This window comes from Atractosteus spatula, chromosome 15 (genome assembly GCF_055471065.1).
Source record: "Atractosteus spatula isolate fAtrSpa1 chromosome 15, fAtrSpa1.hap1, whole genome shotgun sequence".
Taxonomy (NCBI): Eukaryota; Metazoa; Chordata; class Actinopteri; order Semionotiformes; family Lepisosteidae; genus Atractosteus; species Atractosteus spatula.
In genome coordinates this window covers 18,308,849-18,333,336 of record NC_142720.1, presented here as the reverse complement: position 1 = coordinate 18,333,336, position 24,488 = coordinate 18,308,849, and the positions used below count along the sequence as shown (strand labels likewise).

General features: G+C 39.7%; 1 protein-coding gene across 1 annotated transcript in view; it reads left to right on the top strand.

Moving 5' to 3' along the window:
• The first annotated feature begins 5,649 nt into the window (after positions 1-5,649).
• Positions 5,650-24,488, top strand: part of pkdcca (protein kinase domain containing, cytoplasmic a) — a 31,292-nt gene continuing 12,453 nt past the window's right edge. The window contains exons 1-3 of the mRNA XM_088934092.1: positions 5,650-6,841; positions 17,890-18,012; positions 23,782-24,053. Of these exons, the coding sequence (XP_088790218.1) occupies positions 6,068-6,841; positions 17,890-18,012; positions 23,782-24,053 (1,169 nt within the window). The 5' untranslated portion in view covers positions 5,650-6,067. The remainder of the gene's footprint in view (positions 6,842-17,889; positions 18,013-23,781; positions 24,054-24,488) is intronic.

Below are 24,488 nucleotides of genomic sequence, written 5' to 3'. Positions count from 1 at the left end.
AACGTGTGGCTTCTTTTACATAAATAGTCGTCCTGCTACAGGCACGAGTTGGCCCCACAATTAGAAAACAGTAGATCAGATAGATTTGAATACAACCTTACGTTCATGGGAAAACCAAAGAACTGATCAACTCAGCCGTAGGCTTCCTGTCCAGACCTGAGAATGGATCCCTTTACAAAAGGTTCGCTGTTCTATAAGAACCCCAAAGAAACACAAGGCAGCATCTCCCATGACTGCTGGTAGAATTGCTATGAGAAAAAGGACAATAGCAATAACACTTTAGCAATATGTTATTACATATTTTGTTTAATTTTAGAATAGAAGTGTGCTTGACATTTTTAAATTCATAAACCAATTACATTACATTTTTCAAAACTACGTTTTTTTATATAGTATGAATATCTCTGATGCACATATCACCTTTGTGTCAGCAAGTAATCTTCTGTTGCATTTGTACATTTGTTTTGTTTAGTGCATTGTTCATGATTTTCATCACAAACAGTTTATTTACTCCAGTGCAAATTTTTGTTTGATCATACTCAAATTTAATTCACATAGATCTAAACTGGGAAAATGACATATAATGTAAGATAAGGGTTTAGGAAATTTCACCAATTTGTATTCATTCTGGCTGTGATTTACGTTTTATAAAATGCAAACTCCAACACATGCCTGGACAAACAGCACCTTATTAAGTTCCTGATTAGCAAGAGACTGATAATGCAAGCACAGGTTGTTAACTGTAACAGGAGAACATTCAGATCAGATTCGTTGATAAATATTAAATTTCTTATCACACTGAGAATTTATTTTGATAAATACTTAAAGCTAGGCCAATCCTAAGGGTAATCATAGATTTAGAAGAATGATTTTTCTGGATATCAGTTCAACACCCCTAAGTAGATAAGCGGAATAAATCATTTTGGAAAGGGGAAAACAGAAAGTGAAACAATTTAACCACTTGAACCAGGCTACACTGTAATCTGGGATAGGGACAGAACAGTGGGGACTGTAGTAGACAAAAGGCACATAAAATGTAAGTTTACAAGTCTTCCACTTGTTTGTAATCTTTTTTAAAATTATTATGTCATTAATTTCTCAAGGTAAAAAATTAAATGTCTGGTACAATAATCAAATATATTTTGTTTTTGGAGAATTAAAAGTCCCCTTTTTAAGCAAAGGACAAAATTTAAATAATTTGCCTTACTGCAAAATTCTCATCATCTGCTTTATTGAAGAGGTTGTCAAAGTTTTCCATTAATTTCTCAGCACTTTTTCCACTGTATGGAATACTTTTTCACAGTATGTCACAGTGAGTCACGTTAACAATGTGTACACTTAGCAGAACATCCTCTGAATTCAAAGTCTTTGTTTGGAAACAGATCTGGATTGATTATCTGTGCTTGTGAGGGTAAGCAGAGAGGGTGTTCTCCTGTAACGTGAATCTTTCAGAACAGCATTCATTTAAAAAAAATCAATTCACTAAAAAATAAATTGTGAAACAGCTTTCTTCAAAAGCTGACTATAGTGTTTCTAACACGCACGTGTAGACTTTAAGAAACTGTAACCATTAGATACATTTTGTTTCAACTTTATCAGTATCTGTGACAATGAACAGATTTAGTTCTGAGAATTTGTCAATGTTCCATTCAATCCAGGGCCAAAAGTATTAAAAAACTGTTTCAAGCACATATATAGACAGACGTCCCTGAACTAAACAAAACGGGGGAATATTCAATTTAGCCTGAAACAAGTATGACTGTATTTATTGCATCGTTTAGTCAAATCTGACACATTAATGCTCGATATCATACGTGTCCAAATGGGGTTCAAATTAAAAAGAAAAACATACACATTTTAGTTTTGGCCATTTACAGTATCTAAGATTTAAATGGACAAAATGTTTTCGGTCACAGAACCTGTAGATTTAGTAGATTTATAGGTGAGGTCCTTCCAGTCGGTCGGTATACTGTACACGGGTAATATATTGTTAAACTAATTGATCGGTCTCTTTCCTAATGCACTGTAAAGACACACGTTTGTCGATCTTATCTATTTAATAAATATGTATGAGAGTTAGAAAGGACGCCTTTCAGTGCACCACATAACAGGATTAAATAAGTCGTTAAACTCCAGCGCTGCCCGCAGAGCGCGATGCAGCGGGATGATGCACACCAGGACGGTCCTCACAGTCGTCTTGTATCGCAGTAATCCCCTTAAAATCCGAAACGCCCTGGTTTCTCCCGAGCCGGTTTACTCCGTCACCCCCCGGAGGTCTGATTCAGATGTAAAACGTGCTTTTAAAAGAGATCAGCTTCTTCCATCGCGGTGTTCCAAGAAAGCCATGTTTACTCCATTGTCAGTTAAAATCTCCAAGAAAATGAGACTAATTTAACACGGATTAATGTCTATTTGCTCTCCAAAATCTTAATTAAACCTCCAGTAGGGCTGTCCAACCCGCCCGAAGCAGTTCAATGCAAATGCCCTTTTAGCTGCTTCTAGCTTTTAGCTGTAAATTTAAGGAACAGTGGCGTGCCCGTATACAGCACATGAAATAGATGTATTGCATTTCCTCTTCATTTTATTCCTTTTAGAGAAAGCGATTTCATGATAAACTATTTTTAATATGGACAAACATCGCACTGTAAGTAAATATCGAGAAGAAATGGTTGTAAACGTTGAAATTTTTATAGACATGATTTAGACGACATTATTAAACCGTATTTCTGTTTCTGGACTGATGTATAATTGAACGAAGGCTACCGCCACAGCAATTCTTGTTTCCTTGTTTGGGAAATGTCTTAAATAACCATTACAATAAGCATACAGAATAAACGATGCTCCTGAGAGATCTCATTATCCATTATAATGTAAACCAGACACTTAACATAACACTCACGGAAAACTGCTTTGGTGGTTTGCATTGTAAATTACTGGTTATTATAACCCCAACCCAATCTCTTATGTTTGCAAGTTTGGGAGTTTAAGATTTTATACTGTTATGTTAGAATCCGTCATACAAATTCTAAATGTTCATCTTCGTATAAATCAGTGGTTTCAAACTCGAGGCCCTGTGGTCTTCGGATGTTTAATCCAACATTAACTATGAATTAAGCAATTTACCTCATTATGTCCTTAGACTAAGGATTTCTTTAAGCTATTTTACAGATGGTTACTAAACTTTTATTACAAGCATGTATAAAACCGAATGAAATTAGGCCCTCCACTAACAGAGCCGGAGACCCCGGTTCTAAACGTTAGTTTCTATAGACGTTAAGGGTGGGGTAAAAGTCTATTTAATTTATCAAAATAGTTCGGTACGATACTGGATATTGGTCAGAAATCCTAACGTCCGGAAGATGGAGCTCCATCCTTCTCGGCATTACCGCGCCTGTCCTGTTCTCAAAACTTTCTCAAAATCATTCTGCTGACTAGGGTATTTAAGAAGCAATAAAGCAAGACTTAAAGTGACAGGAGTCCTTCCAACTATGAGAACAATGTGCTAGGACCTGCAGCCCGTGTCTCAACCGGTGTTTAGTAACTCGTTAGGGCTATATTAAGTTTTTAGGAATCTGTAGCGTCATTTTAATTATTTGTGGACAGCATTATGACAGTCCCAGTTTGCTAAACTGCTTCCTTGAGCTAGGAAACCGCTTGTCTCTCGCAATCTGTGATTCATCGGTTCCACATAATTTTAACTGGTCGGTGTTCAGGCGATCTCCAAAATTAACTGTAGGTTATTTTCCTTGCGTGCACTTTCCAAAACAGAAAAGCAAAAACCACAGTTTCAAAAGTAAGATCATGTACGGTCTGTGATTTCTTGAAGAAAACTATTTTTTTGAACTGAAGAATATAGCTTATGATATAACAGTGTCAGAGGAATGATAGGTTGCTGTGAATTGGTTATACCTATTTGCGAAGTATCCAAATCAAGGGTGACATTATAAGACAATATGCATAATAATATGTAAAATGCAGCCGATTACATAATCACATACCTTAACTGAACAGAAACTGAGGCAGAGAACCTTACATCTGAATGAATAAAATTGGTTTCTTCCTGTGGATTAAAATGTGTTTTTTTGTAGTAGGAATTGTAAATGCAGAGACTGAAAAATTGGAATTCTGAATAATTGATATGTATTTCATAGCCTATATATAGCATTAAGGGATGTGTATTTACGTTTCTATTGGTTTTAACTCTTGCACTTTAATGTTTATTTCACTAAATTACCCCACGCCTAATCATCACTGTTTAGCAAGTATGAGTTCGTGCCCTTGTATAAATACTTCCCTTTCGCTCCAAGCTTCTCTTCATTACTGCCTCCCGCTGTCCCTGCTCTGTTTGTAGAGTTTTCAGGTTGATTGTATTTGTTAATTAGCTGCTAACAGCATGGTAATGTGGATTTGATGGATAGCCACGTCATTGGCATTTAGCTCCACAATTCACAACTCGGGCAGGCAAAGGGGCTCCCCGTGTCGCGGACGTGATTTGTGGTTTAGCTGTTGAACGCGGAGGCCATTTACCCTGTGAGAAGTAAATATGACAGATATTATTCCGTATTTAAAAATAGGCATAAATCAGCATGCGTGACAGAAATATATGGCTCACTTATTTCGTTCAATCCTTGCTGTAGTTACAGCAAAAAAGACTGTAATGGGAAAATAGATTGTTTGAATTCAAATAATATGAACGCTTTAACTCGTTCAGTGTAAGTTATCCGCTAGTCATCTTTGAGAAAGATGTCTGAAACATACTGAAACGTTAAGAACCAACTCTTCTCACCATTGCGATAATGTTTTACACAATTGATCGAAAAGTCCTTAACTCTGAAGAGAACTGTATTTTAACTCGTTTCATATAAAAGATTGAGATATAATAAAATCAGATCAAATAGAGGTGCTCCTGTGTCAGAATACCAGTGTGGTGAAAAATAGTTGCATGTGTTATTAAGGTCTATCTCACTGCGCATTTCGTTGAAATTATACTTCTATAAAGACATAACGGACTATTATTCGAACACTTTTCCTTAAAAAAAAACTAAATGAGGGAAACAAAATGCTCAATTCCATTTTTAACAGAAACCATAATTTCAGGAAAATGTATACAGCAATTTTATTTAATACGTTAACAAAAAGGTATTACTGTAACATCCGAAAAGAAATCTCTCGACATATAAATGCACAGTAAAATTACAACGTCTGTTTTATTCACAGTAACGGTAGATGTATTTCATTTTGGTGCATACTGTATACTTTACACACTACAAGACAGAATTCATTTGCTCGCAACCCTTAACGTTCTTATTACTGAAGTTCTGACAGGTGAGAAGGGATTCGCAACACCCGCAACCGCAGAGAGTAAATGTGCGTTTGGCTAATGAACGCGCTCGACCCAACAAGCCCGCAGGAGAACCTGACAGCGGCGCGGGCACCGTCCCCGCGCCCCGCCGCAGCTCCAGCTCACACCTTGCGCGTGCCAGCAGGATTTGAGGCTGCCAGGACTAAACCGCCCCCCCGAGACCCGCCCAGCCGCTGCTGGTTGGCGAGCATCGCGCAAGCCGCCGCGCCTCCTCGCACTCCGGGAGTTGTGGTCTTTCTCGCCCGCGCTTCTGCGCTTACGTGTACGAGGCTCGCAGCGAAAGAACTACAGCGTCCAGGGCGGCGCAGAGGCTGTGAAAGAAACCCTGAGCTGTAGATCAACTGACGTCACTCGTGCTCAGTCGCTCAAGGGCTTTCTCTGAAAGACCGGACCTTGGCTAATGCGCCTATTCTATAGCAGTAGTAGCGGAGTGTGCAGTCAGGCATCGGAGGCAAGTGTCATAATGATCAGCCTTATATGGGGTGGATCCTGGACCTGCGCGACTTCTTCACACACAAATACAAAATGAAGACCTGAGCTGCGCGCATTCTGCATCCTTCGCTCCATCGGGATACCTCATAGCTGTCAAAATCAACCCTTTTGATTGCACAACTGAACATCTGCCGCAGCTACAGAGGTGGAAGGCGTGGGGGAATAGGAAAAGGACAGAAAAGAATACGGCTGCTGATAATAAAACCGATCACAATGAAGCGGAGGAAGATTGCTGTGGCGGCTGGGTTTTGTTTCTCCTTTTTTCTGGGCACCCTGATGAATCTGCTCTTTATCCCGGGGTTCGATCGCCATCGGAACAACAGCAACAGAGTGCAGCGCTACTACCAGGAGCAGCAGCACGTCGCGGGAAGCAGGGATCTTAATTTGAGGGACCCCGCTGCTCCGCCTGGTGCCTATATGAATAGAGAGCCCACCGCTAGCAGCCACCACCGCGATCTCCTGCAGCAGATCCAGGAGAGGTACGACGAGGTTCTTCGGTACCGCCAGAACTGGCCACCGCCGCCGGGGTCCGGGAACCCCGTTCGCACTCTGGAAAGACGGCGGTTGATGGACCTGGCGCCGCGCAGCTCTTCGGAGCAAAGCCGAGCAACGGAAAGACTGAATAACAGATACACGGAACCTCACCACCGCGGCTCCTCATCCTCAGCATCCTTATACGCGAGAGCCCAGGTTGATTTCGACCTGAAAATGAACAGTGTTAACAGTCGACAGATGCTGGGCTGCAGCAGCATAGACAGTGCAACAAACGTGCAGTATCTGGGCTCGGGCTATACCAAAGCGGTCTACAAGGTGGCCCTGAACGAAAGCTTTTCCGTGGCTTTGAAATCCGTAGATTTCGGGGGGCACGACATGGAAAACTGCGTGAAGAAATACGCCTCGCCTGGGAACTGTTACCGATTGGCGTCCTACAAAATTATCAAGGAGATGACTCTGCTGCAGAGACTGCAACACCCTAACATCTTGAAGGTAAACAAGACTTCGCGCATAATCGTAATCGCACACGAATTCGTAATGATGCACAAATGGATTCCTAAAATGCACAGTGCGCGCATTATTGTCCGGGGTTTTAGATGAAATGTTACAAATGCGACAGTAAGTTCACGGTGAACTTACAAAGGCCACCTAACTTTTTCCCCTCTTGAGCAGAAATCTGTTCGCTCTCTTAAGCTTTTGTTTTCGGTTCTGCTGTTTCAATGAAAGCTAAATTATTAAGAGGGGGCTTATTGGATCACAGCGTTTTGAGAGAATAAGTCAATTTCACAAGGTGCGCTCGTACTAATTGGAAGTCGTGTCGATATAAACCTTGGTTTCCGTGGTCGGACACCAAATACTGCTTATTATTCTAAATTCATCTCATCTTAATCCTTTAACACAGGAAGTATCTTACTACATAAATCATTCACTCATTCACAAACCATTACCCAATGCACATTATTTTTAAATGGCTTAATAAAAGACAGCCCCCAGTTGTTAAAATTTACACCATACGTGTTTATATTAACATAAACTGTTAACCTTTAACGCCGAATTGTGCATTTGTCTAAGTGCATTGAGAGATTTATTATCACATTTTACATTTAATTTTTTAGTTTCCCCTGTTGACATGCCAGTGACTCGATGTTTTGTTTCAAAACTGATTACTGTATATTGTAACGCTTACCACTGAAGAATTGTTTTTACCATTGTGGAAAGCGAGGTTTATCCTTGTGGTTAACATTTGTATTTTGACATTTTTTCTTTATAATAGTGATTTTACTCTGACCTTCCCAAACCGACTTTGCTACAAAGTTCAAGCCGCGGAGGAGCCCTGGGTAGTAGGCTCTGGTCTGTCTCGAGTTTATTTGCTTTAGTGAAGTTCTGTAGCGCCCGGTCCTTTGGGAAATCAATAATCAACTCTTGTAAACAACAGAGGAGAGCATTTCCGAAATTCTAACATTTTTATTTTCCCTTCTTGTTAATACAAATTAGGAACAGCGCACCCCTTTAGATTAGTCAAATATCTCAATTGAACTGACTATATTCTTTACGGCTGAAATGAAAACCGAAACCAGATATGTTTATAACTGAGTGGGGAATCTTTTCTTTTTAACTTGATCTTATTTCTGCTGAGATATAGTCGCAGAAAATGGTACCGATTTTATTCTTCCAAACTCATATTGGCAGCTCAATTAAAATTGCAAGAGCTACCTGAAGGTGAAAGTTAAATGTCAAATTTTAAATAAATTGTGGTTTGCAAGTTATGGAAAGCACTGACATTTTTTTCAGAAATGAGTTAAGACAAGACAGACAGTCTGTGTTCTTTTTTAAAACCAACGTCTATATTAATTTAGGGAACGGGCACATGATGAGCAGGAGGTCACACGAGAACAATCAACGACTCAAAAGTGGCAGTTAAACTGTAATGGCAGTTCAACGTCGGACTGAATTATTGCCCGACGGTAAACCGTATTCTTTTGGGCTCAATGGTTGCCATATACATAATCGTAGGTGCGTCCGTGTAAATATTTTTATGCATAGCAGTAAAGACCTGTGGTAAGAGTTTCTGAAAAGAAGAGACTTCTTCAACCATTAGATACCAGAATATATAGATTTTATTTTAACAAAAAAAAACCTGAATCAGTACTTTCATAAACGAACTATTATCCAAGTGGATTTCTGTAATCTAGCCAGCATGTTTGACATATTATTTATTTGGGGGAATTTTCGACTTATTCGAAGATACAGAATACAAAGAAACACATCAATAAGCACCGATCAAAACCATTAAAGCTCTTCAGCCAAAGACAGATAATCGGGTATACGTTTGAGATCTGAATTTCACAAAAGCACGATGCTGTGCTCAAAAGCTAATTGTGCATTTTCGGTACAAAGGCTTTTTCTAACGCGCCCTTAGTGAGCCCTCTAATTAGGAGTTCCGTCAAAAGACTAGCATGGGCGACCTCTAATTGGTCAGTACTGAGCTCTTTTCGGTTGATAAAAATTCATCCCACGCAAGTCTCCTTCAAATGGAGTTAGCAGGTCGTAGGGAGGCAGGAGTACAGAGCTTTGCAGGGAGTAGAAGGGAAATCTGTCTCTGCAGGTTCTGTTAGGAATTAAGAAATATTGAAATAGAGCAACGCTCGTTTTTAAATGAATGATATTTCTTTGCTAAAGGAAATTGACAGTGCACCAACATTAAAGCAGGTTCGTCTCTGGTCAGTGTAAAAAGATTTCAGCACCAGGCACAGGCAGGCTAATTATCGTGAAGGGAGAAAATGTTATGGTCATTCTTACATTATCAGACATGGGAAACATTTTATTTTGCAATGCGGTTAAATGGTATAGATTTAATTTTCAATATTAAAAAAAATCACTGAGCCGTTTGACAACAAATATAGTGTTAGTCTACCACCAATAAACTACATACACTGCAAATCGATAAGAAAATTCAAATACTGCATTTGATCTATGCTTTTGCATCATCAAAATATTTTCCATTAAATGTGTCTTTAAAAGGGTATCTTGCCAGAAATGTCAATATACAGCTCTGTTAGATATTACCAGAAAAGGCGTTGTCCTGCCATTTCTACACTAGGTCTGTGCAGGACTGTTAATGCAGCTAAAAATACTGTAACTAAGTAAAGAGCAAAAAATATTTTTAAGGTCCTGTCTTTTGCAGTAGAATACTCCAGGGAGCTGTTAATTTGAAGGTAGGGTGAGGAGTTTTATATTCATGTGATAAATTAAAAGTAATTGCAGATTCAATTAAATAAGATTTATAGGAGTTACAGAGTCTTCATTTGGATTTTACATAGCTTTATTACTGTTGTTGAAAATTATGAAGAATTTGCTTAATCAGTCTGACAAAATTTATTTCATTTTATGAACAGATTGTGCTAAAGGAGAAGGCTTTATTTCGCCAGCCGTTTGTTAAAGATCTCTGTGATATATTTGCATGTCTCTGAAAAATGTCAAGGGCTGAGAGAAATCAGTAACAAAAAAAACACATTTCATAAAACACACAATGATATAAAATTAACAAAAGAACAGTAATACTGGGACAAAATAATGTGTGTATATTATACATACTGTTAAAGTTTGCAACACATTTTGTATTAAAAGTTTAAAGAGTTGTCTAAACGTGTTAAGACACAATATGATAACACAGGACATGGACCTATATGTAAAACGCAGAAAGCATACATATGTATGCAGATTATTTCTATCAAATTATACTTCTATGGGTATGGGGTAGGAACAGAGAGACAGCACTTGAGAAATTAGCAATTTCTTCCTTTTTATCCAACATTAGTACAGTGAGCATCAGGAACAGTGTGTACCGAGGGCTTCATTTCTGAAATTGCAGGAGGGCTTTTCAGTAGCGTAAAGAGCAGAGAAGTGTCGCCTGGCCTGCTGCTTTGTCCTACATAGTAGAATGCACTTTGATTAGTCTATTTTTATACATATCGTACAGCAGCAGATGCTCTTCTGTTCTCATTGGTGTCGTGACTCATTTGCTGACAGGAGTCCTGATGTTTTTTGTGTTTTATGTCATTCAAGAGTTTTTTAAAATATCAAACTGCGTGCAGTTGCTGAGCCATTATGGATGTGGATGCTAGACGCAACTCACTGTGTGTGAGGGGAAAAAAAATATCCAACAAAGGTATGGTCGGCATATTGATGGTGCACCAGTACCCTTTACGTGTCAGACCTACTATCTTAAGCTTGATCAAGGAGCATCATGCAACATATTACAAGTCTGGCAAATACCTTAGATGTGTTATTTAGTAAAAGAAAGCCTGAAACAACCTCAGAATTGTCTTGTAACATATTTGTACTTGATTTCAACTTATGTTAATTTAATACACAAATCAAAAGTAATTAAGAAGCATTAATGGGGTCAGAAGTACAAACAAACGTGGTCATCTTTGCTATAAAAAGAGCAGAGAGACTGTGGTGCTTATCTCTTGGTCCTCAGCACTCAGACCTGGCACAGCATCATTGATTTGCTTTTTGCATTTTCATCCTCAGATCTCATAGCTTAAACTCACTGCCACGTATTCGTCAGAGGAAATGGAATGGAGGCTTGGAAAATTCTGTCTGGAGCTCTACACTGTCTTATTTCTGTGGAATATTGGAATTCAAACAAATCGCAGAACAATCTTTGTGATAGCACAGACAGCATCAAATCGTAATCTTTTTAGTATCCTCTTATTATACTGGAACAGTAACTGGTGTGTGCAGCAGAAAGGTTCGAAGCCAGTGAACCGTACTTTAATTTGTTTTCAATAGTTTAACAGCATATGCAAAAACCAAGTTTTGTTTGCAAGCTTGAAAAAGCTTCATTTTTTTACAATAGCCAGACACCTTTAATTGTTTTCCAGGTTTCCACAACAGTGTGGAAGTTTTAAATACTGCCATGGTTTTGTAATGTTTCGTGGCAGTTATGGTTTCCTTTTTGGAGGATTTTTCCAACGTTGTAACAGGCACACCTGCTATCTAAACACACGGATTATTATTGCGAGTCCAAAATGTGGAGGTGTGCAGGGGCATGTATCTCAACCCAGCACGCTGCTCAAAGTCGGTCTTCATTTCTTTCTTTCCTGTGACTCACAGTGTGAACAAGATAAATTCTTGTCAAGGAAAACAGGCTTGTACTGATCTGAGAATGAGATAAATGTCTGCCGGGAACAAATCTCTGTGGGCAAAGACTACTGCGCTTAAAGTTCCGAATGGCAACTCTTCTCAGTGCGCTTGTAACGTATCAGGTAGGCTGCCCTACAGCTGTACTTGACATAAAGCAAAATTAAAAGGAAACAACAAATAACACTGTGCTTTTGAAGTGAACGGTACAGTTCAGCTCTAATGGGGAAAGGTTGTAAAGTGAAAATAAGCATTTTTTTTTCACGATGAATTGTATGTTCATAAAATCAGCAAATATTTTGAAGCAGTTGTAATGGATAACATTTTTAGTGAAACGTGTAATGGAGGAGAAATGCCCACAACCTTATTTTATCCGTGGTATGTCTTATTTTGAGCCGTTTTGGTTTTTTCCAGACAGAATAGCACGAAAAAGTAGTAAGAGATACAAAAAACAACCACATACAGAACTTGGGAGCTCGGAGAAAAGGCGAAAGAGAGATTAAGCACATTTTGAAGATTAAAAAATAGCCTGATTGTGCGTAACAGTAACTATAAATGTTACTTTAAAGACAAATAATTCAAATTATCAATGCCTACAAATAAAAACATCAAATGCCCAAAGGAGAACAGAGAATTTTATTTATAAAATACATAACAGAAGACTTAGCTCAGGGTAATGGCATCATGCTCTGGTATTTACGGTCAGAGTCATAAACCTATATTTTTCAGTCCCTCTTATTAGCCGACAGAGTCTTTATTTTCTTGGTTTGTACAAATATGGGAATCCAATTATATCGGTCAGTGTGATAATAAATAACCAGGTTGTGTTAATGAAAAACTGGCCAGTCCTTGATGTGTTAGAATGAAGGCCACTCTGGGGTGGTAGATAAGGCAGCCACTGGGCACAATTAAGGCAGGGTTAACACTTTTAACCCCAGCCTTCTATGGGAAGGAAACTGAAAAAAAAATAAATACACCAGAATGTCGGATCACCTTTCCTAAGAGTGCTTAATCACTTCACTTTTTATGCAAATACATTTAAAGTTCAATTGTGCAATACCATCTTGCAGCAACAACAGCAACTTTCCAAAGTCAGATCAAGGTTAAAGTCTGTGTTGTTTTTTGTCATTAATTTTATTGTATGCTGATTTTTTTCATTTTGCTCCTGTCCTGGAATTTTATATTTTGTTATCCTTAGAATTTGACTGTATCTTTAAGGTGTTTGGCACTTTAATACTTTTATGGGTGTATATTCCTCTCCCAATTTTTGTGACTCATTTTCTGTTTCATTCCTGTACAGAAAAAATCCATTCCCACTGTGCATAAGTGTTAATGATTCTCAAATCAGAAAAAAACCTCCTTTCACCGCTGTCTTGGCTTTGTAAATCTATTTTGAAAGGTGGCCAGCTACCTCAACTCTGTTGTCCTGCACTGGAAAACAGACTTTGTTTCCAGTGTTTCTTCCAGAACTTCAAACACTTGATCAAAATCTGGGCAGAAGAGAGGTGCAAACAAGTTCAAAACAACAAATAGTTCAACAGCTGTCATCAACAGTCAGCCCTTATGGCTTAATTCTTTTACCAAATATACAAACCCGTATCCTTTTGCACAAATGTAGCTACTATTTGTTGTCAAGTGATTACACAAAACCCATTATGGATTTAATTAAACCTTCATTGTATTTCATTAAAAAGTTAATGACAGTGTTTGTTCTTTACACATGAATCACAGGAGGCTGTATTGATTTGAATTCAATTTGTCATGAAATCCATTTAATATATTCAAAGCAGTCAATGTAAAAAGTAGGGCAAACACTGTAAAGTACAGTATGCATTGATAATTAATGGTTAAGCATTGAACAAAAAAGAGCTAATAATTCAACTGATAAGCATACTTGTTGCAGGACTGTGCAATGCACATTTCCCCCAATGAATGTTATCAACTATATTTCTTTTAAAGTATTTTGAACACTTTCAAAGTGTTCAAAACAGGGCTTATTCACTATTCTAGAACCTTTCAAGGCAAACATGCAGTAGTTTGAGAGCTAGATTTGAATTAAAAAAGTAAAATAATTTTGTATATTTTATAGACAAGTCCTTATTCTGTCCTTCAAGAAAATCTAGCTGTTAATCTGAAGTGCCCCCCATTAATTTCTGGTGAAGTTTACACTGGGCAACTCTGGGCACACAAGTTCACAGGCAGACGTTTGATTCTCTGCTCTGAACAAACACGTCCGCTTCTATTCCTATTTTGATTTCCTGCCAGAACCTTCTCATTAAAAAGTGCCTTGGGGTAACAGCCAGCTTTACCTTGCCATGAGTTTATTTATGTATTAATAATGTCAGACACATAAATGTTTTGTACAGTGCGGGTTTGTTAATGTACAACACAGAGCACAGATGTTTGGTGAATATTGATGGGGTGTTTCGTTTGGATGTGTTGCACCTAGAGGCAGATTTTTTTCTACTCTTCCTAGCTGTTTCTGAGATACCTGACTGCCTTCCTTGTTGAGCAGCTTCTCAGCTCCACAGTGTTCCTCATAATCAGCACAGCCTGGTGCTGACTCACCGTTTCTTGTCAAGAACAAGGATGTTGCCAGGGTTTCCTGTTATGATGAGTTCTTTTAAGAAGATTGAATTTTTCACACTTAGCTCACCTCCTGCAGTTTCACCCTCTCTTTTAAAACAGATTCTTTTGTTTTTGTTGCTTTCTCCTTGCTGAGAAGCTCTTGTTTATTTTTCAAGATGCGATTGTACACTTTAAGTGGCAAATTAATCCCTTTACCTGTATGTAGTAAATCAGGATAGCTTATGTTGCTTATGGAAAACCTGCCTATTGGGACTAATTGTTCATGGTTTGTCTTAGGTTTATTTCTGCATTGGGGCTATAAGCATAGCAAATCTTGAGAGCTATCTACTAATTGATAAAAAGCTGGATCTTTGTGTTGATCTTGTAAATCCTAAATTCTGGGGATTCACAGTAGGAGATGCCAGAGTGCCTCTTTGGATTTAAAAATGCACCAAATAAATAGAAACGAAAGTAAATATAAACTTTGGCTGTACCATAGCTCAGCTTGGATGCAGGCGCAGCCTATTGAAATGGGAAGTGATTGGCCTCAAAGAGGTAGCTCATTATTTGATGAAGATGGTAACCTCAGTTGTGTAGATGCTGTAAGCAAGGCAATACACTCATATTGTACGTAGGGCACTGTGGGTTACAATTCCTGATTTTTAGACATAAGCATCCTTAAACATCTAGTCCTTAAAGCAGACCAACAGGTCAAGAGTTCTAAACCAGGCTAAAGAAGGTATTTGAAAACAAACATTTTACAAAACAATGTATAAGAATTTGTCCCTTTAAAAAGCAAGCAAAGGCACAAGGTTACAGAACAGCCGTGTCCTCCACAGGACAGCTGAACAACCTCCATTAGAGAACACAAATATCAGCAGCCTGACTGAATTCAATCTGGACAAATAGCAGGCTGTTTTTTGACAATAAATGCATACAAAGCTTAGAAAGCATTTTATATTAATCTTCACCTTTAATTTACTAGAAATACTAAGAGCAGCAGGACCGTTGCTAGTGTACTCACAAACCTAAAAGTCCAAAGATGTATAACATGATGAAACTTACTGTAGAAGAATGCTTAAGGCCTGCAAGGAGTGCAAACTGATATGGAGAGGTGCTAGAAGCTGCCATGTGTTAACTTTGCTCAGCATGCTGAAACACACAGTTTCAGAGTTGGTTAGTATGGTCAAGTCGGTGCAGAGACCAGATGGACAAGCTTGTGGATAAACCCTTTTTGGGGTTTTCTGTCTTACACATGCACATTGGGATGTGAGGATGGCAGGGCTTTTGCGAATTTCCTTTTTAAAACTCAGTTTCTGCCTCGGCATTTGTTTAAATGCGTGCGGAGCAGCAGCCGTTGATGAAGCTGAAAGCACTCTTCTGCCTGGCCTGCTGTGACCACAGCACAGCACAGCAGCTCCCTGCCAGCATGCCTTCCCAGATTTAATCACTCTCAGCCCACACGCTTGGCAGCCCAGCCTTTGTTTCTAAAACCTCCGTATCCTGCTGTTTGGCTGCCTCTCTCTGGTCACCTGGTCAGGAGTTTGGCTATGCTCCTGCCTTCAACAGTGTCATTGTCTCCTGGTTGATTACCACTTTAAGGCCAGCCATCCACTAAACCTCAGGTTGTCATTCCATCTACACTGTAATCAGTTAATTTAGACCTAATTAGCTAATTGGACCCATCTTCTGCAGTAGTTTCCCTGGCCAGAGGAAAGGCTATGATTCAGTCTGGATGAAGAGGTGATGTCAGCACTGTCACACAGAGCTTTCCCCTGCCTCACACCCATGTTTGCCTGACACATTTCCAAGGCACAAGCAATTTTTTTAAGGTAGCAATAAAACGAAAAACACACCAAAATAAAACCCTGTCTCACTCCACCCAGTTGCCTGGCCTGGTTGTCCAAACATGAAAAACATAACAACAAAATACAATTTACAGGGTTGGAAACAACTTTATTTTAGTAAAACCCTCCTCCTCAGCCAAGCTGAAGTCTCTGCACAGTCCCTGGTGTGCTGCAGTTCAGGCTGTTGAGTTTGCAACATTCAATATCTGATGCAATAAGCAGCCTCTGTAGTATATTGTATTAGAAACACATTTGTTCCAGATTATTGCTGTTGGATTAAGATGTAATTTTTATAAAGCTTTGATTTTCAGGAATCAGTAACATTGTTGCTAATTTATGAATGCAAACATTTCAGACAAAACCATGGAAAAATACAGCTTTGTCAATTACAGCAAAGTGAGAATAAATAATTGAGAGATTGAAATGTTAATTTTATAGACCTTCCAGGTTTATTACAAATGTGTGTTCTGTAAAAACACATTTTGGTTATAAATGAATTTTTTTACCCTATCCTGGAGACTCCGAGGGTGGATTGCAAATATAACAAGATTATATTATATTATATTTATTACAATATATTATATATATAGTGTGTGGATTAGGCCCAGACATCACTTTGAACATTTTAATAGAAATTCTGACACAAATTAGCTCGAGAAGGAGTGAGTACAATAATGTGGCCTGATAAGTGTTCTCTTAAATATAATTATTTAGTACCACGGTGGTATATAATTGATCTAAAAACATGTATATTTAGATTTCTTGGTATTGCCTGGGTAGGCATTGGTTATTCTCTGTTATATTAAAAAGACCTTACTTTATGGGTTCCATATGCACATAAAATAAGAGTAAATACATGTGCTAGTACAGAGGAAATATTTATTCTGTTGTGTATACTTGTTGGTCACTCTTAGAGTTTTTTTTAAGTCCGTGCTTTGATATTATTTTAATAAATGCTCCATTAACAAGAATGATAATAATCTATAAACATGAACCTTTCCTGTTTATATTTCAATAACCTACCAATATTATTAGTAAAATTATATTTTAGGAGTTTAAATAAGATTTTCTGTCATATGCTTTCTCCTGCTTTTTTATTTTAATACTCCTTGGATGTACTGTGCAGTGCTTTACAAGAGTTTCTTTCTTGTAAATTTGTTTAAATTCATTATTTTCCATACTTACTAGTTATTCTGGCAAATTAGCTTATGGAAATATTTCTTGTGAATGATTGCCAGGAAATGTATGGGGCAAGTAAATAAGCATTCTGACACTGGAACGTCTATAGGAGTTGCATTCTGTGGAAAACAGCTTTACAGCACCAGAAGCATTTTTATTTACTTTGATCAGAATGGCACACATATATAATACAACATATATATACAGTATAATACAATACAGTACAAATGTCTGTTATCCTTAAAAATGACAGTGAAACACTTTAAAACCAAAGTGAGTAAAACAGTGATTAAAATGATAGCTGAAAATATATTACGATTGAAAAGAGTACGATAATGGGCAAGGAAATCCACAACTGGGCAGCTGGATTCCCCAGAATCCAAATATCTAAATATGTGAGATGTAAGAAATAAAACAGCTGGGGATTGTGGCCAATGATATGTGCCAGTTTTTAAACAGGTTTCACAATGGTATGCCTTCATCCTAATGGCTGTGGATATGTACATGTACTGTATACAGTGTGCAATGTAGACATTGCTTCGGAGTTTAATGCACCATATGATGTGAAATAATGGGGTCAGAATGTGACCCTCAGTTTATTTCAGCACTTGACTCTCAGCCTGCACCTCCTTTGATCCTTGTTGCTCTGCCCAAATCCAGTTTATATTCTTATTGGTTTGGTGTTTTCATAGCTTAGGGGTGCAGACGTTGAATGGGTGTATCAGTGCAAGCTCGTGGGTTGGTGGGTTGAGTTATGAACCGGATCTCTGACCGCTGGCCACTTCCTTGTCTCTGCAGCTGTACGGCTACTGTTACCACGACAGCAATGACATAAGTGACACTCTGACAGCCATCACAGAATTGGGCAGCCCGCTGGAGATGATCCAACTGCTGCAGACTTCCTGGGAGGAGAGATTCAGAGTAAGTAATACACAGAGCTTGGGACAGCATCTGCCTGCTTGTCTGTATATGTCCCTCAGTCCGCCAGCCAGTTAATCTGTTGTTGAATGACCATTTCAACAGTCTGTTAGTCCTGAAACTGATTTTGGTTTGATTTGTGTGCATGTGTCTGCTTGTCTGTGTGCTTACCCGCCTGCTTGCATTTGTCATCATGTAATTCTGTCTGTAAGTGCCTCTGTTCCTAACCATGCCTGAGTGCTGCCCTGCCTGACATTTTGTGCACACTTTTTCTCTTCAAAAGAAAACTCAAACAACATATTTGAACATGAAACGAACACGTGATATTCAATTATAGGGATAACACATTGAGAAGGCTGGACTGAAACTTCGAAAAGTTTTAGGTGTCAAGACTACAGACGGACTAATGTTAGTTAGAATACTCATCTATAGATTCTATAATTTGGGGGAGGGGACTTGAATTCAGTTACCAGCCTTTAGAAAAGTCCATTCTATTGGTATTTAAAACCTATCTTTGTAAACAGTGTTCTGTGTGTGACTGTGATGGAAGAGGCTGTGTGTGACAATTCAGAGTCTCCAACAAAGACAGTCCCCTGACATGCCACTTGAACGAAAACAGCGGATGTTTTCTTTTCAAATTTAAATATTTTTTCGCATGTAGAAACATTCATTCTATTAAGCAAGCTCTAATATCTGTGATTTTTTTTATAACCTTTGGAAATGAAGAAAACAGCAACAACAATTTGCACATATCCAGGCATTATTTTGCACTTGCCGAGCGCAATGGCATGAAAAAACACTTCCCTCACATGGATTAACTAAATGTTCTTAGTATTTAGAACTATTTTAAACATGAGAGGAATTTGTGCTCCTCTCACAGTTCAACCTGAGCACAACGTACTATATGCACTGTATATTTTCTTGTTTTGGGGTCATTACGTGTATTACATTTGCACTGCTCCCACTGTCTGTGTCCAGCTGCAGGTAGGCAGTATAAAGCAGACTGGAAGCTTTAGATGTGAAACAAACCCCTCAGTACTAATTTGAATCTGAAATATTAACTGTGCTGCCTGCCTTGAATGCACCTACTTCATGCCGATTAATGATTGTAAGTAAAGCAGTCCCAGCCAAGTATACTGGTTTGTGATGACTTTAGTGCGGCTAGGAAAGTATTAAATCCTTTTTTGAACATGTTAAAAAAAGTGTTTAAAATACACTTATGCTGAAAAAAGCATTACTGCATTGAACAAGAATAGAACTTGAATATGGGAGGAGGGGCAGAGGGAAATAAAACTGAAGGAAAAGCTATGCGTGGTCTTTGAGGTTTTTCTGACTTCTTTAAGAGTCACATGATGCCCCTTTATGATTGCATAGTAAGAGGATTTAGAGAAATTAAGAATGCATTACTTCATTTATGAGCTGTACCTGATAGGACATGTTGGACTGAGTCCAGAACAAGGGTGGAATGTAAAGGAAGTATGGAGGGTAGGATATAGCACACACAAGGACGCAAGACGAACTCCATCCAACTGGCCCTTCGTTCTCATTTGGCAAGTGCAGAGGAGCCAGTGGACAGACAGGCGGCAAGAAGGCCCGGCTGGGCCCTGATGACGGGCGGAAGACTCCAGCACTGCCCTGTGGCGAGAGCCTGCTTCCTCCCCGCAGACAGACAGTGATAGATACGAGCTCCACTGCCGATCTTTATCGCTGCGCAGCCCCTGTAATTATTTCCTATTGCTTCCTGTGGCCTGGGAGTGTCCCGCTATTGGGAGCATGAAATCATTACAGCACATAAATCTCCAGCAGGGTCTGCGGAGGAGCACACTTTCACTGGCTGCCTGTGCGCTCCGCAGGGCACAGACTGTCTGCAAGAGCAGGACTCAAAGTGCAATAGGGCGCTAGTGCTTGAACGTGGCTTTGCGTGGAATGAGAGACCACAAAATATTACCGTGTGTAGAGATCTGGAGTAACATGTTGTTCTGTCTGCTTGATCAAGGCAAGACAGACTGAAAGAAATAGAGATGTGCAGGAAATAGTCTTCTGCCTACAAAATGGCACTCAAAAAAGAGAACTAAAATAACTATGTAATTGAAGGTTGAGTGTGCTATAGCCCAAACACATCTGTCATATTAGATATTGGCTCTCTTAATGTGAGATCGCTCTATTATATAAGCTGTAAGCAAAATGGATAGAATTGCTTTGACCCAGATACACCAAGAGCACATGAGATGAGTATTTTGACTGGGTGGACACAGCTTAACGGAATGCACTGGCTGCTAGTCTTGGACAGTGTTTCAGTGGAAAGTTGAAAGGAGGGTTTGACTTTGAGCCTGAATGGCTTCTCTTCATGGAGTGTGAAACAGAATTTGTTTTATTTTCTAAATGTCCCTCCTTGTGCCTGACTGTGGCAGTGCATTGAAGACTGAACCTAATCCAGAGACTGCTCACCATCCAACCGTGGCGTGTACAAATGTTTCACCGACATTTGCAATTCATATGAGGCATTAATAGACCCCAGGGAACAGCTCTGTAAATTCAGTGAATTTCAAATAGCCTATTTAGGTCTGCAGCCATTTCCTATGTGCGTTGATGTACACTTTCATATCACAGTACCGCTGGGAATATGCTTTCGTATCTCACTTCATTGTGCCGAAATCCAGCAGACAACCTATTTTGTGTTTTTCATAGTAGAAATATTATGCACGAATATATGTTGGTAGGCTTATTCCCTACCGAGGTTGCATATGCTGTTGCTGATGTCTAGGGTTAATGATTTTACAATCTGCTTTAAAAAGCCTGAATAAAAAGCTAAAATAAACAGTGAAACAAGATAGATGTTCATTGTTCTTTAGATTAGAACAGGAACTTGCTTTCATATGTGCTTTGTTTTTTTAAAGCATTATAGTCCCATTAAGTAAGAGAACATAAAACCCTAAAATGCTGTACATTGCAACATAATGTATTTTTTTTACCACTTAGGGGAAATGTGTTATGTTAACCAATATTTAAATATCATATGGAGAAAATGCATTTTCACATACAGCTGCTGTATATGGTGTTCAGGTCTTAAAATGTGGTTAGTTATATTTTAAAAGATGTTGCTGTTATGTCTGTGCTATACTTGGGTATTTTTGCTTCTTGTGCATTCCAAACAAGAAATCTAATTTATCAAAGAAGCAGGAGAGAGAATAATCAGACTAAAAACCAGTAACTAATAAAAATAAATTGTGACAGTTGTGTGGAGTGATATACACTGGGGCTCAGACAGGCAAATGGAAGGCAACACGATTTCTTTTCATGCTTTATTTTTAAATGAAGCTCTTGGTTAAGCTGTTCTGCTCTGATGGTGTCTGTTTGGAACCAGAGGTGGATAGATTATGATTGTCAGAGTGACTTGGTGTTTGACACATGCTTCCATACATTATTATATATGAGTGGATTTTCCCATCACAAAAAGAAAGTCGAGAATTGATCTGTAGCACAGGCATTGCCAAGTTGCCTTTTAAAATTTGGGGTTTTACTAGGCGATCCTTATCTGTTATACATTGGCGATCATTTATTGTATATCCCACCCATTCTGAATCTTTGGTTCATCTGTGTCTTAACTCACAGGAATGATCCCCATACACACAAAGGGAGAATGAGGACGTGTAGACAGGCTGCTCTCACCCTTCCACCCCTTGACTCATTCATGTTTTCACAAATTACAAAGCTCTGCAGCAACATAAAGGAGGTTTAGAGATAAATTGGAGCTGCAGTGCGTCCCGCACTGACATCACCACAAGCTGCAGGCAGGAGTTACTGGAATGCTGGCAACCTAGAGGACCCGATTAACTGAAACCCTACCCAGATCCTGGCAGCAATAGTTTGGGGAATCCTGGTCACAGGCAGCTTGTGACAATACCCAGACATGACTGAACTGTGGAGTTTAACCTGCTCTCAAAGTTAGTGCTCATAATCATTGAGCCACTCAGGGTTCCTAGGGTTGCATATATTAAATCCCCTTTTTGTCCCTTGAAGCCGGTGTTGAAATATCTTTCCAGGCTGCCCTGGCCTGGACAAGGCTGAGCAGAGATTGAGAATGCAGCTTCCCCTCAATTTATTCCTTGACCTCTCTGAGTCTCTCTTAAAGCCCAGTATATTAAAAGATGCCTAATGTGATTTCAATAGGGTGAATCATGTACTGTTCCTTTAACAAAGTAAATCCCCTCCACCTCCCGCTTTTCTCCCAACCACAGATATTTGTCATTCTTGGTGTGCCAAGTCTTGAGCCCTTTGCCTCACAGACACAATAGAACAGGCTTAATCCACACAGCGAAGCACAGAATAACTGTCTGTTTTGAACTATCAGGCGGGATGCTCCCGAGTCAATGTATTCACAGGCCAACAAGGAGCCGCCAAGCTTAATTAGAAAAAAAACAAAACTGGATTGTTTGATGGGAACAAAAGCGAACAGACCATTGTTCTGTTTAGGGGGAGGTCGGGTGGTCATGGGCTGATGGAGGCAGTGGAGCCAAAGAAACAGAGCCAAGAAGAGATAAGCAGCACAGTCCAACTCTTAGGCCAGACTCTGCAAGACCAAGGTGCTCAGTGAAGAGAGGTGAAGAATTAGGGACATTTTAAACAGCATTTCACACTCAGAAACTATTTCTCAACTGTGTGTTTTCATGTTTCCAAGGAATTTATTTCTAGCAGAGAATACATGAGACAGATTTTTAAAGTGTCCTGTCTGAGATACATGCCTTTATTTGTTTGTTGGTCAGTAATACATGGTTTCTATAGAGCATATAGATAAAGGTAAAGTCTGTACCACAGCCATAGTAGTTTATTGGGCCAGAGCTCATCCTGGTTTATGTTGTGTTAAGCACACATGAGAGCACGGCGATTACCCTTTGGATGTGACCGCTGGGATAACCCTCAGGAATGGCTGGTCCCCACTTATACAGCTGCGTGGACTGGAGCAACTGGGGTAAAGTACCTAATTCAAGGTACAACAGCAGTGTCTGCAGCAGAGACTCGAGCCCACAATCAGTTAGTTATGAGTCCAATGTAGTCCAAATATAATGTAGATACTTCATCTTTGTCACGATCGCTAACCCCTCCTCTTAAGGGTGCTCCAGACCTTCCTTGTTCCCTCCCATTGTCTGCACCAGCTCCCTATTCCCACTCCCCTTTAAAAGCCAGACGCGGACCTTACTCCTGGTTCCTCATTGATTTCTGCATCGTGAGAGCCCGGGGTCCTGCTGTGTCTGGCTCCGTTATGGTTTTAACTTTCTGTTCCTGATCCCCTGCCCCACCGGTCCCGACCCGGCTCATGGTTTTTACCCTGGATGGATCTCCTGGCTTTGGACTCTTCTCTCCCGTTTGGATTCCCCGTTTGGACTTTGGCTTTGTTTGTTCGCCCGGACTCACTTCCCCAGGACACCAGCTCACCTCGGACACGCCCCCCTGTATCCTGAGCCTTTCCTGCATGACTTTCTCCCTCGTGTATCTTCACTATTCCGGATCGCGTCATTTGCATAGGGCCCGGAAAGAACTGCTACGTGACAATCTTATTCTGGCATTATTGATTTTCAGAGTACTCAAAAAAAGTCTCATCAATAACCTCTGTACTCTTTGTCTTTGACCCTCTTCATGGTTGTCAACAGTTCGCGTGTTGACTGCTCTTTGCGAGCTGCAGTCCTCTGAGTGCTCTCATAGCTTCAAGTGGCACCAGTCCTGTTCCTCCTCCTGTCTGTGCTGGAAGTACAGCTGGCAGCCTTTCTCTTTCAGATCTGTCTCAGTCTGGTGCGTCTGCTGCACTACCTGGCCAACTCCCCCCTGGGTTCCGTCACGCTCCTGGATTTCCGGCCCCGGCAGTTTGTCCTGGTGGAGGGGGAGCTGAAGGTAACGGACCTGGATGACGCCAGCGCGGAAGAGACTCCCTGCTCCTCCAGTGCCGACTGCTTCATGGAGTTCCCTGCCCGCAACTTCACTCTGCCCTGCTCCAGTCAGGGCCGCTGTCTCGCCATCAATGAGAAAAGGAACCTCTACAATGCTTACCGGTGAGCCAGCCCAGCCAGGAAACACTCATTTTCAAAGCACTGTGCTCCACAGGAATCTTTGAATCAGGGGCCCTCACTCCTGGTCCAGGAGGGCCAGTGTATCTGCAGGTTGTCCAGGTCTCTTTAAAGTACCAGTACCTAAAGAGCTGGGAGAAGGTGGTAAACTGGTGCAAAAACACCAGTAACCAACTGATTCAAGTCATTACAAGCCCAGCTAGACTGAAAACATGTAGATGTTGGTTTGTATCCTTGGGACCCTCACTGTGAAGTTTAATTGAAAAAAATGACTTTTTTCATATAAATACTGAACAGTGTTCAAAAGGCAGCAAATGAGTATTGGAAACCTTTTAGTACAGTTATTCATGATTACTGGACATTTGAAAAAGTCAAGTTAGCACAGGTAAAATATCTTTAAATTCTTCTTATGAGTATAAT